We start from the raw sequence: 16,106 nt of genomic DNA on the forward strand, positions 1-16,106 counted from the left end.
ACCCGAACCAAGCAGGTTCAGAGGAAGCTTCTTTCCTGTCTATGCACCACCTGTCTATACTTTGTATATCACATTGCACTTTTCTGCTGTTTTGCATTTCTGGTTAGACACAAACTGCATTTCATTGTCTTTGTACTTGTACTCTGCACAATGACAATAAAGTTGAATCTAATCTAATCTAATCTATAGTTTTGATTATGTACAGTATTGTGATCAAATCTAATCTAATCTATAGTTATGATTATGTACAGTATTGTGATCTAAGATACTCTATAGTTTTGATTATGTACAGTATTGTGATCTAATCTAATCTATAGTTATGATTATGTACAGTATTGTGGTCTAAGATAATCTATAGTTTTGATTATGTAAAGTATTGTGATCTAATCTAATCTATAGTTATGATTATGTACAGTATGTACAGTATTGTGAGGCTCGACCCAATTCCCACGAAGGACTCAAATTTCCGGTAGCTCTGGCACTGAGGACAAAACAAAACAAACACAATATTAGCAGATATTGAAACAAAAGGTTTTGTTCTTCCATGAGTTAACCCTCTAACCGCCCATGTCGCAATATTGCGACAAGCGTCATTACTGAATAAAACAGACGATAGACGGGAGTACAGTGTAAAATCTCATTTGTACTCTTGACCACTAGTTGGCAGACACCCAGAGCTTCAATTCAAGCTCAACCTTTTTTTTCAAAGTTTTCAGGAAGCATGTGAAAAACACGCGAGAAACACACGAAGAAGACGTGCATTTCCTCCATAACACGGAAGCGATGCGGGCCATAGTTTTGCACAAATTGAAGCAGAAATACACCAAATGTTGAAAAAAAAATTAACGTGTGATGAAGTCTTGGATCTGTTATTCACCTATTCTGATTCTGAAGGAGAAAATCTGCCTTTTGGAGAATATGATCGATCGTCTATTGACTGATAGTCACGGTGCGTCTGTGAATGGAGGTACGTCTTTGCGACAGTGTCCACTAAGCATACAAGCTTATTTCGACCCTCTGCCCAACATAGCTGGAGGTGCCAGTGGCAATAGTGATGATAGTGTCCGTAATGGACGTGGTATAGACAGCAGAGGTTGTAAAAATAGGGCTCTGAAGAACTACAAAGTCACCCGCGATATGGAACTGATTTGACCAGGCTACTTTATTGTATAGTAGCATAGGGTTTGTGATTATAGTAATAGTTTACTATTGTTGGTTTACATGTGACTGTATTCCTGTTCATTTGTTATGTCGGTGAAATGACAAAAAAAGAAAGTAAAACTGCTCAAATATGTTCAACATCTAGTATTTACTGAAATGTGCATAATTCACGGTGGTTACCATCCAGTGACGTCATAATATGCAAATTAGATGAGTAAATTTACCCCCTTCATAATCTTCTGTTCATACTAAATGATTTTCACATTTACAGTAGGACTTTATCTCTGACCACTTGCAAGCCATGGCCTTTTGAAATTTTGATGTACAAATCCAATTTATTCTTTTTAAACCCTGGCGGCTAAAGGGTTAAGTAGTTGGTACCTTTCATATGCATATTTAGCTCATTACGTTCAAGAAACATGCCACTGATGTTGGCAATTGTCATAAATTTGTTGCATGCTTCATTAGTTTGCCATGCTGTACCCCTTACCTATTACACTACACTCCTTTCGGAACTACTATATAAACACTGAGAAAGGTCTTTTGTGTATTCCTTAACATCAAGACAAACAAATGCGCACACACACACACACAAAAACAGGTATGTTTGACTTACCGAGACCTCTCCCGACTTGTGTTCTCACAAGTTCGTCTAAGGTTGGTGCTGGCACAGGAGGAAGCAGTCCTAGCCTTCTGGGGTCATGGGGGCGAAGTGATCTCCGCCTGGGCATTCCCTTACCAGTCAGCCTCTTGTGCAGGATCCTTGCCTGCAGGTTAGGAATGTGGCCGTAGGTCTTGGCAGCCTTTACAGTGTAGACGCTGTATCTTCGCGCCTGCTTTTTATAAAGTCTCCTGTATCTAAAATTAGAGACAGAACGTGCAACACAACCATTAACATTTTTTACATTTTTAACAATTTTAACCCATTTATCCTGTGTCCGGTAACCCCCCCCCCCGCCCCCTCACTTTCCCCCAACTTTCTAAATCATTATATACTATTGTTCTTACATTTCTATTTCATTGTTACACCATGAACATGGTTATGTAGCAAAGTCATATAAAAAAGTCTAGAAATTAGTTAAGGTTAATGTGTTAAAATAGCCTAAAAAATGTATCTTACTGTTTGCTTCCGTCAGGTTTGGTAAGCTCAGGTCTGTCCAGGTGAAAATTGTAGTCCATGGCTGCCAAAAAGGTCCTGGCCTCAAAGACAGGTGGTGTGTATGCTGTCCTCTTGCTGGCATACATTAGGATGTGGTTCTGGAATGATTCCAGCTCCGCTGTAGATCTTTTAAAAAAAAAAAAAAAAAAATCCATTTAAAATGTTTTCTGTTTCATTAATTTACATACTCCTTTAGAAACTACATATAACAATTACCTGAAGTTCAGATATTTGTGAACCTCCTTGAGCCATCTTTTGTTCCTCATGATGGTCTTCAGAGCCTCATGCGGTGCAGAACCTCTCGTGAGCCATTGCTTTGAGGTGTCATGTTCCTCATGGTGGCAGCCTCCTAGCACCCACGTGTGTTCATTCACCACATGGTGAGCAAGTCCAAACCACAGCTCCTTTGGTAAAATGAACAGTGTTATTGTAACAATATGTGTGTTTATGTGTATATGTAAACATTAAATCCAATATATTTAAAAACCACTTACAAGCGCTGGTATGACCCGGCAAATTTGCAGCACCACCAAAAGTGGTTTACAATGTCCTTTAGCCAATAATTCAGGCAGGACTGGCCTCTGATTTGTGCTGCCTGTTAAGAATGTATAGAGATATAACATAGTAAAACAAAGTCACTATTTTAAAAAAGGCAATACTTTGCCCTGAGTAGTCCACTTACAGCATTGATCCTTTTGGCCAAGTTCTTGGCTCCATGCCACATGTCTACGCTGTGCTGCACACCAATGTCTTTGTATTTTCCTTTGTCTGGGCAAGAGAAGTAAATAATAATTTACAGTGGTGTGAAAAAGTGTTTTCCTCCTTGATTTCTTAATTTTTCCGCATGTTTGTCACACCTAAATGTTTCAGATCATCAAACAAATTTAAATTCTGGTACACAATTCTAATCCTTACTTACTCATGAGGGCAGATATCTGAACATGGGCATCTGTGCAGACCTCAACAAGCTTCAGCTCACTGAGAAGCCCATCCATAGTCCTGATGAATGCCTCTTTCTCCATGATGACTGAGTTTCTTGATGTTTCCCTCTTGTCAATGGTAATGACCGATATTATTGCCCTGGTGTCATTTTCCATTGCGGTGTATGTACAATACTGTGCACAGTGCCCAGGGCTGTCCATTCTTCCATCAGCTAATTAAACAAAACAGGTCATAAGAAAGCATACTGTATATTAACTGAACACTATACACTATCATCGTTATCAACACTATTATATCAACCACCAAAAGTGCGCCTTACCAACAATCACCACATCTTTGTCCTGTAGATGACTTATCATCTCCGCCCTCTTCTCAAGCCAACATTCTTTGATTGTGTCCACACAAAAGGTGTCCTGGATGGCAAAGTACGTGCTACGGTTCACCATTCCGATGTTCATGAACTTGAACAGCAGGGAAACTTTGGCATAGTTACTCCCTGAGAGTAGGATGTTGGTAGCCAACATGAAGTCTCCAGCCAACATGGAATATTTCACGGTGGGTTGAGAGGTCCATTTCCACACAGTATGGCCAGCAGGACAGGTCTTAAAAGTTTTGCTTACTTTCACACTTCTCTCTAACTTATTTTTAAGTACTTTATGCAACTAACCAGATATTTTCCTATTTATTAGGTCTTGCAAAAAACATTTCTGCTAAATTAACATTAATAGAGAAAAGGGCAAACAACCTGTTTGCTTACCCATTCCATAATGCTAGCGGTTCCCCTTGCTGTAATGGAAACCTCAAAGGGAGGGAGGCATGGGCAGTCTGTGTGACTGCGTGGGCACCTGTATGGGCACTGTTTAATGGGCAGCATAAGGACAGCTGCCAGCTGTTTCAAGCAGTCCTCATAGCAGATGGATGCCCGTTTTCCAATTAGGTCATCCTCAGCCAAGACCTCCAGTTGTGCGGGAAGAATGGTTGGCTGCATTGCTATATGAGCTGATGGAGGCTCAATCTCTGCATCGATGTCATGGACAACATCGCTCATGTCGATGATGGGCAGACTGTCAATGCACGATGTGGGCAGTGTGCCACCAATCCTACAGGACATAGATTGAAGCATCATCCTTAAAAGAGAGACAACTCACCCCTACATTCAATCTGTATTATTCTCTGAATAAAATTCCCACAATATTGTGTTAGTGTTAGTGTTGCTCCAACTCCAGAATGTTTATGCCCTGTTTATGGTGCCTGGGCTGTCTATTACTAATAGCCTACCTTATACTAATATGAGGTACGTAATCCTCATCTTGGCTATTATCGTCCTCATCATGGCTGTTGTCGTCCTTATCATGGTTCTCATCGTCCTCTTCATCTGTCCCCCAGTCAATACTGTAACATTTAAGATTAGGAAATATGGGTTAAAAATATGGGTGAGTGGGGTTGGTAATGGGTATTCCCACGGGTGTTGTTCGGCCGTAGCCACGAGGTATAATAGGCTACTAACTAACAATATATACCGAGAAGAAAACTATTCCAACTTACACACTGTTTCTTAGGTCATTGAATTCACTTTCGTCCATCATGTGTGGTTCGCTCTGGACATTCATATTATGCAAACTACATGAAAATGAATAAATGCAAAATAAACAAACAAAGGCATTAATCTCAGTAACACATCCACAGCACAAATAGCTTGATGACTAACAGAAAATGTATTTGACCAGATACCTTTGCTCTAGAGCTTCAGGTGCATCCAAGGTGCTCTCCCTCTCCAGTGATTCACATGACAGATCTCTATAGAAACCAAAATGTCCATGAGACCCACATTTAACAAGCACAATATTATTTCAGTAACAATAACACCAATAATAAATAAACAAGAGACTGACCCATCAGACGGCAATATTGATGACAGTGCTGGAGCAACAGACTTCGTCCACTGTGCCTTGCTAGGGGTGGAGGTACTTGGTCCCTCATAGCTACAAAAGAATGTCACAACTTTAGTATAGAGGACTCTCACATGTGTCTATGTTTGTTTGGACTTCTTCACATGTTGTTCTGCAGGGCCCGTTTTTCCGGTATGTGCGCGCGTGTGTGTGTGTGTGTGCATAATGCCCTCCTTTATCCAAGACTTGAGTGAAAGAGTAGCAGCTAGTCATCTATTACTGCGAAAGAAAGAACCATCGCAGGCTTTATACTATCATTCATTACGCTAGTGAAATGTAGGCGAGATTGTCCAGCTACATTGTTGTCGGTCTCCTAATAATATGTGTCAATCTAGCGATATGTAGGCCTAGCCTAGGTGAGATGTTGCTACATTGTTTCAATCACAACACAACTCTTCTGACTCTAACGTTAGCTACAAAATACTTCTAACAGTAGGCTAATCGGAAGATCAATAACGTTACGTTAACGTTAAATGAGCTGTCACTTTGCTGGCTGGCCCAAAAGTAATAGCCTACCCCAAATTCACTGGCACCAGGCGTATGCCTAAATATTGTCTCGCCACAACTGTAAATTGACTTACGTTAACGTTAGCAGTAGTTATCTCTAAACGGAATATCTGATCTGCAGCTAGACTAACGTTAGTTCTGCTAATTTTAACAGTTGACCTGCAGCTGCTTTAACGTTTCTCCAACCATGACATAGGCCTAGTGAAAACAAAAAATACCTCTCTAACCAATGTAACATTATGTTAGCTGTTTGCGATTAAGATGAAGTTTAGCCTAACTTACCTGTCGAGGAGAAATATGGCCAGCTCTGCGTCAGACTTGATGTTTTTAGTTTGACGAAGACGTCGCCATCTAAGGAAGGCTCCTCCGATGTCCACACGGTTTCTTGTTTTATCAAACAATCTTTTTGAAATGTGTCTTGTTTTCTTTTTTGGTGGCGATAACGCCATCGACTGCCTCTCATACTCGTCCATAACTACAACTGAACTGACAGTTGGCCTTAGAAATCTGGCAACCCAAATAGCTGAAAGCGCCAGCCATTATTAATACACTATTTTAGAATTAAATCGTTCAAAACATAAACAAAAATTCCAAGAGATTCCGCCCCGGAACTCAATTTTTTTTTTCAGTTTTACGGGTTTATAGGGGTTATGTTAATGTTGTCAAATAAGCCATTACTTCCATTCATCGTGTTTTTTTACTCTCTGACGACATATGGTGATCATTTGTGGATTGATTACAATTTATTATCCACGTTTTCCTACATACTGGACCTTTAAGGTACTGTCTGTATAAATTGTCTTGTAAATAAACTACCAGTGCTTTTTCAAAGTTCTCAAATGTCAAGGCCCTCGGAAGTCTACCAATGAAGTATGGAGCTACTTTGAGCCTTGTAAATTGTGTAAAACAGTGATTTATTTGCATGGCTAGGCCGATGCCCGAGGCACCCCCATCGAAAAACAGTTGGTAGCATTGGCTAAGAAGCGCCAGATTTCTGAGTGCAGGGGACAAGCCGAGATGAGCTATGAGACATACGTTCACACTCGGTATCATGTTTCAACACACTTTAGGTCAATATCACACCGGAATTCCCCTTTAACATAAACACGTACACGCACACATGCACACAATTCAAGAATTTCTCAGAATTATGAACAGACAAGATGGAGGTGGGGTTGTTTAAAATATATTTAGAGGGGATGCATTCTTCTTCTTTACTTCAGTGATTCACCAAGTTTCTACACCTTTTCTTCTACAGGTTCTCATTCTTTTTGGATGTTCAGCACATTCATAAAGGGTGGGACTCCATTTCCAGAATACCAGGCTACATTTTTGCTGGATGACGTCCAGTTTGCATACTACGACTCAAATGACTTTACACTTGTACACAGAGGTGTGAATGGTCCAGAGAGAACACCTGACCTGGGACATGTTCCTATTGGTTTGAACTATAAAGATATGAGATATAGCTTCTAAACCATACAAACAGTGAGTCAAAGTATTTGACTGGCAAAGTGCCTTTTAGCAACATCTATAGTGTAGAAACAGTAGAAGAGAAAGAGGAGAAAATAAGATTTACTTAAAAATATAAAAATAATAAGATTTACTTGAAAATATATTTACTTAATTAATGTTAGACTCAGAAAAAAAACTGATAGTGATGCAGCAGTTCAAAACTACAGATGTGGATTTTAGTGTCTCAACATCTGTCTTTCTTGTGCTTTCTGAGGTATTCATGTTCTACAGAAAGCTTCAGGATGTCAGTTACAGGGAATTGACGACGTAGGAACTTTCTTGAGCAAAGATGCATTCAACGGGGAGGCTGGAGATGCCCACTATTATGATGCCCAATCTGACAGCCTTCATACTGACTGGGTGTGGCCAGACGCACTGGAGAACACATGGCCTGGGGGTGCCCATATAGCTTATCAATGGTTCCATTCCCGCTGCATTGAACTCCTCAAGACAAACCTGGAGAAAGAGAAGAATCGTGTCCTTAAAAAGAGTAAGATTATTTGCTTATTTCGCTTTGGACAAAAGCATCTGCCCAATCCCATAACCATTATTTATAGTTGTGCAAATGTTGCCTGACAATACATATTTTGATTGTGTATACAGTAGATTGTGTTTTTTCTCCTTTAACAGTGATCCATTTTAAGGATGACTTGTTCTATATTGTATGACTATATTTTACAGTGAAGCCCAGAGTAATCCATTATGCGGTGCAGTTTTAATTGTTTTGAGAAATGCACTAACTGTTGTTGAGAAAAACTTGTGATCCATTTTAAGGTTGACTTGTTCTGTACTGTATTTATGGCCATGTTTCACAGTGATGCCCAGAGTCAGGCTCCTCCAGAAGACACTCTCAGACTCTGCAGGGGCTCTGTTGACCTGCCTGGCCACTGGTTTCTACCCCCGTCACATCAACCTGACCCTGCTCAGAGACGGCCAGCCTGTGTCTGACCACCAGATCACTGGGGGGGAGCTGCTACCTAATGGAGATGAGACGTACCAGATGAGGAAGAGCTTGGAGGTCAGCGCTGAGGAACTACAGCATCACCGCTACACCTGCACAGCTGAACACCTCAGCTTGGACAATAATCTGGACGTCAGTTTAGGTATTATTGGTGTACAAATATTGAATGTTGGATGTATGCTTTGTAGTTTCTAGTTTGTTGTTTGTTGTTTTAGTATCAGGTGTGTGTTGTGTTTAGTTTTGATGTCTGTGTCCAGCTTCATACTCCATACAGAACTGATCTGAACAATATGTAACATTTTACAAATGAATACACCACAGACGCTTAAGACTCCTGAAGACAGAACTGGTCTAAACTATTTATTTATTTAAAGCCGCCCCATGGAGTTTTGGCAATTTCATTGCTGTTTTCTCGCTTTTTCTTCACTCCTCAATCGGTCAGTCTGCCGTTTCCTCTTTCCCTGTCCCTACGCCAACAGTTTACTCTCTTTCTGCTTCTTTTCGCTGGCTCTGCCATGACGAATGTCTGAGAAACTCCATCGCTAACTTGTTCTAGCGGTTCTACCTGGAGTGTATGTGTGTAGTGCAGTAAAGCAAATCGTTACATCGCGAGGCTGCGAGACTTTCTGTCTCTGAGGCCATCGGCCCGCCGGCCCAAAGTTGCAAGTGTGGTTTTTCACTCACAGCTCTAGGGGTAAGCGAGACGGCCACCATTCGTCCCGAAAAAAGTCATATAACCATTCCAATGACTCCAAAGCTGTTCAGTTAAGGTAAATTAGGCTTAAAAACCCTGCATAGTTCCCCTTTAACGTGATTTTATTGTTTTCTTTTCTCACTTTTTTGCTCAAACAACTCTGTGTAACAACATTATATAAAATGTATCTATCTCTCTCTCTGGGCAGATCATGAGTGGGATTTAGTCACCACATCCATAGTGCCCTCCGTGCTTATTGCTGCTGGATTAGTGTGTCTTGCTGGAGTCTTGGCCTTTATCATATGGAAGAGGACCCACACAGGTGAAATAGCCCTTACTGATTTCACTTAAAGACTTAGTTCTTAGCATAGTACAAATCATCTTAATCATTATTAAACATTAAATGCAGCTCAGATTTTAAGTTCGGACCTGGCTACTGAACTGGTAAAAATCAATGACAAATCAATGCAATTGTGTGATTGATAGATAGATAAATAGATAGATAGATAGATACTTAATTGATCCCCAAGGGGAAATTCAAGTTGGAACTACCCAGAGGCTCAGTTTGTGAATTTTGCACAGTTGATATTTGTGTATTAACAGAACAGTTCAGCTGCTCATACAGTGAGGTATGCTGTTCAATGGTACACACAGTACAAACATTATGTGACACTGGGACATACAATAGCCATGTGTAGCACTTGTGTCACTGTGACCTTAAATAATTACGCTACTGGACCAGTTCTAGGTTCGTTGAGCGGTGTATATTATAGAGAAGAGACATGAGACATGAACGTTTATATAAATAAGTCTGCAGTTTACTGAACAAGAATAAAATTAAATAGGTCAGTTAGTAGGATAGATACAGTTCAATAATATCAATATAAATGGTTCAATGAATATATCAATACATATTTACAGTACAAGATGTAGGTTAATAAATAGATCAATAAATAATTACAGTACAAGTTGTAGGTCAATGAATGGATCAATAAATATTTACAGTACGAGATGTGTAATAAATAGGCTACTTTCAAATCCTTTAAGTTTAATCTTTTCTTGTTTAAATAAGTTTAAATGGTTTTAAATATGGGTTTATTCTGGTTAGTTTTTCTTTTTAGACCGGTCTTTTCAATTCTAAATAGCTTTTTAGAACAGTTGCTTTAGCTATTTTTAAGCTATTTGTTTCTAGTTTTCTTTCGAGTTATAACTCTTCTTTCTTTAGGGTAACCGGTAAGTATTTTTAGTGTCCTTAAGTTAGTGTGATTGTTTCACTTTACAGAATCTAACTCTTTCTTTAAGGTATAATGGAAATATTTTAAATGTTTCTTTTGTTTGTGCAATTGCTTCACTTTTCAGTTTCACTTTAACAGGAAAACATAAAAGAAAAAATACAACACATTAACCAATCCACATTCATACATTCACTCATTCACAATCTATTCAGTATCTTTAAATAACTGTGTTGCAACACTTTAAATAATTTCAGTTCAGAGGATCGATCCGTCCAATTTGATTTGTTCAAAAGCTCCAGTGTGAATCAAAGAATAGCTCAGTTGTTCAGGTCAAACCATAGACTGTATATATAGAACTGGACAGTGTGCCGTCTGTTAAGAGTGATGCGAGCGCTAGTCCAGAGCCCCCTGGTGGCTGGTTGCAGTACAATGTGTAACTCCGCCCATCCCCATGTATTTCAATGGCCAAGTAGCCAACTTTCCTTGTCACTTTTCTCACCTAAAACTATTTTTGTATCTACAAGTTTTTATTCGAAAAAATAGTTTTCAAGATGCTTCAATACACACAATTTTTCTTTTCTCGCTGAAATTATTTTTTTTAATGTTATATTAACAAATCTAAAAAGGGCGTGTTTACACCTATGATTGACAGCTGGCTGGCTGCAGACACGACGCTTTGTCCATTATGTTTTAACGTCTAGGCTGCAGACACTACCACGTCATCGCTCACTTATTTTAACGACACCTGATTTCGACACATAATCTAACCTAAATAAGTGTTGCTGTTATTATCATTAGGCTATATCTTATCACAGTCTGACTAAATACAAAATTGATAGTCATACATTGTGTAGTTGTTTGTAAGAGAGAGACATCGTTGTTAGTTGTGACAGATTCTTTTGTGAAAAAAGATATGTGCTGTTCTTTCGTAGATGCTAAGTATATTAGCTCATAGCATGCTACATCATGCTAGCATTAGCCAGTTGATATGTAAAGTAAAAGGGCTCTGCTATATTGAAGTGACGTTAGCCATAGTCACCATCATTTACAGTCCTACTTGTTTCAAATGGTTTAACGTAACCAGTGATTGCCGCCATCATCGTTGCAACTTCATTTGAATACACTTAAGTCACTGGAGAAGGCGATGTTAAGTTTCATTAACGTTAACTCTTGCTTAGCAAAGTTTCATTAACGTTAACTCTTGCTTGCTAGTTTTGCGAATGGCAATAAACGCCACCTAGCCTGCTAGGTCGACAACCTCGGTATGCCCATTTATGAATCAGCCCGACAAATAACGTTACTTGTGTTTTAGTGAACACATTATTGGACCATAGCTTAACGTGAGGAGGGATTCAAAGTTACAAATGCTTAGTATGCTCAGAACAGCGGTATCTGAAAATGCGTTAAGGTATCGTTGTTACCTGCGATTGCACTGCTGGAGAAGCATTTTGCATTGGTATGATTTGATCAGGTCTTGCCAGTGATGTATAATCCTCCCGTAGACGTACATCATTTCAAAATAATACGTCTAAATTGAAAACTGTGAGAACTCATTGATAGGCTCTCTCAATATGTCTGTAATCGTATGCCTCAACCACAGGCTTGCTAGTCAGAGAGGGTGCTCCATTTTAAATCAAAAATGTAATATTGCAGCCTTCATGTCAGCTGTAAAAATATGAGAACATGGACCTACTACATCAGGATACTCCGTAAACATTTTACACATAATCAGGAAGCTACTTTGCTGTTCAGTGTGTGATGTGTTTAAAGTGGTACTACGTTTAAAGAAACATTTTTATTCTTTGTTTCAAGTGCATAAGAAAATACCACATTATGATGATGGTTATGGTTACCCTTAACAAATACAAAACAATATAATACTTAAAACAGGGATCGATCAATCAATAGCCTAATGAAATAAACAATGAAAATGAGTGGGGAAAGCAATAATAAATAATAATGCCCATTCAATCAATAATATAATAACAATAACATGGTAAGACTACATTAAGGAGAATATCAATAATAAACAATGTCAAATTAATCAACAGCCTATAATGAAAATAAAACAGTACTACTGCATACAAACCATAATGTATAAGAAGTGCTTAAAAGACCAAAAACTATCACAAGAACGAAGAGCACTGGGCAACTCATTCTACCAACATGGAACCACTGAGGAAAAGAGTCTTGAATTTGACCTAGCGTTTAAGACTGGTCGACACAAAAGACGCTCATCAGAAGACCGCAGTGGGCAGTTGGGGATGTATAGCTTGATCATTGAATTAAAATAACAAGGAGCAGATCCAGTCAGTGTCCTATAGGCCAAAGTGAGAGATTTAAATGTAATTCTGGCTACTGTAGGGAGCCAATGGAGAGTAACTAGGAGAGGAGTTACGATGTGTCCTCTTTGGCTGATTGAAGACCAGTCATGTTGCAACATTCTGAATGATATATCACACAAAAGAAATTAAAAAAAAACATTCAATATTGATTTAGTATCAACCAATAATTATTCTGATATTAATATTCTTGTAACGTCTACATCTTTGTGTAGGCTACAGTTAAATACTAAGCAATGGCCTCTGACTTAAATATCAAGGCAGTTAAATGACCGTGGTATGGTATAGTCTACGTGATACACAGGACTACACAGTAAACCCATTTAAAAAGCATCATCATCTCAGTATACCCATTTAAAATAGGCAAGGATACGTATTCAATAACATTTGGGGTTGCTCACAGTATACCCACCACTGCAACTAACTAACTAGACTAAACCACTGGTTAAATGGCGCATTGCAATTTACAATTTGTGTGAGTTCAGGGGCATACAGAAAGTTAAAGTTTGGGTGACATCAATAAAGAAAATAGAAACAAAGGGATGTGTACAGCCTCAAGTATGAATGATGTCACATTAACAGAAGGTTCAGAGCAGCGGCAGACCTTTCTTGGTGCCACGCAAGTTATTGAAAGTCATGTGTTTTCAGAACGTAGTGGTGCTGTGCAATGTCCCATGTATAAGGGGCTTCAGGTTGATCCAGTGACCGTGGGTGATGTCAGGGAGATGGATGTCAGGGGACTTGGAGAAAGGAGGAGGACATGCCACCTCAGACCACCCCAGCCAAACCACTTCACGTAGGCATTCCCTTGCTTGCAGACTAATGTAGCAGCTAGACCATGGAGACCACCTTGCCGCCACCTCCAGTACATTCAGCCATCTTACCTGCAAAAAGGAAAGTTACAATAAAGTTAGTCAGACAATTTTACAACATTGCAAAGCATCTAATCAGGCACTCAACACCACTAGTAATACCAATTAATTAAATATATGTGTGCAACAAACTTCACAGCCTACCTAATGTTAACTACACATTTAAATATGCGGTGGTAATGTTATTAACTTGCGTCAGCTTGAAAAATAACGTTATCAGTATGACTGATCATGGACGTTAGATGACAAACTAAGGTCTTTCTCAAATGTTCACCGATATCCCTGGGAAGTGACTGGTTCTTGGCGTAGTGTTTAATGCAGGCGTTTCATTTATCGATCATTCACTTGGTCTACAACTACCGACCTATTTCTTACAGTCTATGCTACCGACCTACCATCACAGAAGTAGCTCTAACAGAGGTGTCTGTCGTTAACGTTAGAAAAAATGCAACGCTGGCAAACTGGCTAGTAGTTACATTAACATGATGGGTTGATGAGGTCCATGCTTCACATTACGTTAACGTTAACTTGCGTTGCTTTATCACATCATACCGTTGCTTTATCACATCATATAGCTGCTACTTTACTGACTGTCTAGTGTTATTAATCCCCATGTACAGTCAATGGTTACTCCATGTTGAGATGGCATACATTAAGATTGAGATATTTGAAAACAGCAACAACTAATAAAACCAAGTAGATTATGCATCGACTGTTACGGGAGCTGTGTGGTAATCTTCACTTCAACGACTAACTTAGCCTCCCGTTGACGGTAACGTTAATGTAGCTGCTAACGTTAGCATGTAATTCGCTGTCCGTATTTTTGTTGTTAGCTCATTAGTATTCACCATACTAAATTGTCACAGTCTATAATCAACAAAATAAGCTCTCTTAGACGTATTTAAGAACAACAATAGACAAAAAAACTTTTCCGTTAATACGCAACACTTACCAGACAAGAACAAACCGATTGTTGTTTGTACTGTTTAGCTAACTCGCAGCCGCAAAATTCATCCAGCCAGCTAGCCTTCGGCGCCGAGTCGACCTGCGTTGTGGAAAGGAGAAGGGGCCGGGTTTCACTTGACAAGGGCGTGTTTAACTCGCTGAGTGACAACTGAGTGGGCGTGCCTGACCGCGACTCCTCTTCACTGCGCATGCTTCAACTTCTGCTGCGCAGCCGCACTTCAAATTGGTTGCAAATTTTCCAAGATGGCGTCGCCTCGGCGGCTTCAATTCCATAGAACACTGCTGAATGCAACCACACTGTCCAGTTCTATATATACAGTCTATGGGTCAAACCGTTTCCGAATGCGGTGTTTCAGTCCTTGCCATTAGATTTCCTTGGGTAGGCTCGCCATCGTGTCCACTTGAAATATCTCAGTCCGTATGCTGTCTCGCAATACGATGAATCATCAAGGGTCCGATCCGTCGTCAAGCTCGTCAAGCAAAAAAACCTGGCCTGCACAACAGGCCATACAGAATGTGTCAAATAAATAAATAAACTCTCACCAGTAAAAACTTTCTAGTGCTTATACTCACAGAGGAGTGCTATTCCTCTCACTACTGACTGTCACCATGGTGACGTGAAATGAACTTGCTTAGCCGTTACTTAAAGCACAAATTAATCGATAAAATGTCAGGGGATAGGGAATAAATATTACATACATTTCCCTTCTTTAACATAAAACATTCATAAACTAGTGAAAAAACTTGAGTAACTGTGTTTTTAGGTACACACATACATTTTACATCCCTAGCTTATTACGCATTCAATTCAATAGACATTAAAAACACAGTGAAACTCACCAAAACCGTCTTCAAAACACTCTCATCAAAACCACCAATAAGATGTTACTGAGTTGATTCTTGATGAACAATATTAGAGATTTATTAGAGATTTATTTGGAGCTTAATTCAAGGTGTCTGGATTTCTGTGTCTAACGTATTGATTTTCCGTTAGCGTCTGCTGTTTGTGTTCAAAACTAGCTCGTGCATAGTCTAGCTGGGACAGGGTCTTAAAGGGGCAGTGATATTAAATTAAAGGGATGGTTCAAACATCATTGAAAGCATTGAAACTATTACAAAAACAATATTTTAACATGTTTTGTGGGTTCTAATAAATGTATACATAAATAACTTCATGTCTTATTTATATATTTATTGCTCTTTATTCATATAAATATTTATATTATATTTATATCAATAATGTTATTTACGGTTCTATTTGAACTGTGGGTTACACATGACACAACAGTGAAAACAATATTGTGTTATGTTTTATCTGCTTATAAAATAGTCTGATACAATATGTAGAATTCATGCACACAAAAAAGCTCTGGCCATATAGTGGTGATGTACACATAGGCCTAACTAACGATTATGTGACACTGAGACATACAATGGCCATGACAGTGCAGGGCCCGGCACTTACGAGGGTTTTCTACAATTCATCTTAAGATCGTTGGTAACGCTTAGAATAACATGTGCTTATTAGGTATTAACAGTGCATAATAAGCAGTAAACAATTCATTACTAACATCCTTTAATAACATTAACTAACTGTTAACATGCAGCTTGTATGTGTTAATAAGCAGCCTTTTAAGTTACTTACAAGCATATTTGTTAACGGTTGTAAGTGTTACCAAGCAGCTTGTTAATGCTTGTTAATGGTGTATAAGACTAAGAGGTGGATAACTAATACGCTTTTAAGACCTTTCTTACCTATTTGTAGTAAATTTTGCAGCCCCCCAATCTAAAGCGAGGACCATG

At 39.1% G+C, this 16,106-nt stretch overlaps 2 protein-coding genes and 1 long non-coding RNA gene across 3 annotated transcripts in view; 1 reads left to right on the top strand and 2 right to left on the bottom strand.

The window, feature by feature from the left end:
- Positions 1-16,106, top strand: part of LOC143106427 (class I histocompatibility antigen, Gogo-A*0201 alpha chain-like) — a 44,430-nt gene that overhangs the window by 23,379 nt on the left and 4,945 nt on the right. The window contains exons 2-5 of the mRNA XM_076270699.1: positions 6,977-7,186; positions 7,448-7,723; positions 8,049-8,336; positions 9,097-9,210. Of these exons, the coding sequence (XP_076126814.1) occupies positions 6,977-7,186; positions 7,448-7,723; positions 8,049-8,336; positions 9,097-9,210 (888 nt within the window). The remainder of the gene's footprint in view (positions 1-6,976; positions 7,187-7,447; positions 7,724-8,048; positions 8,337-9,096; positions 9,211-16,106) is intronic.
- LOC143105746 (uncharacterized) lies at positions 367-5,787 on the bottom strand. Its single transcript, XM_076269839.1, has 7 exons — positions 5,155-5,787; positions 4,994-5,059; positions 4,808-4,882; positions 4,541-4,654; positions 4,020-4,362; positions 3,699-3,864; positions 367-481 (listed from the first exon to the last, which is right to left on the bottom strand). Exons 3-7 carry the CDS (start codon positions 4,870-4,872, stop codon positions 459-461), a joined length of 711 nt encoding a protein of 236 aa, XP_076125954.1. The 5' UTR covers positions 4,873-4,882; positions 4,994-5,059; positions 5,155-5,787; the 3' UTR covers positions 367-458.
- On the bottom strand, positions 2,696-3,083 carry LOC143105749 (uncharacterized). The gene is made up of 3 exons (XR_012983530.1): positions 3,003-3,083; positions 2,815-2,915; positions 2,696-2,724 (listed from the first exon to the last, which is right to left on the bottom strand). It is a non-coding gene; the product is annotated as an uncharacterized LOC143105749 (long non-coding RNA).

Source organism: Alosa pseudoharengus, unplaced genomic scaffold (assembly GCF_046254945.1).
Source record: "Alosa pseudoharengus isolate Yale_2024_CS ecotype anadromous, Long Island Sound unplaced genomic scaffold, YU_APseudo_1.1 YU_APseudo_1.1_scf_6, whole genome shotgun sequence".
NCBI classification, from domain to species: domain Eukaryota; kingdom Metazoa; phylum Chordata; class Actinopteri; order Clupeiformes; family Clupeidae; genus Alosa; species Alosa pseudoharengus.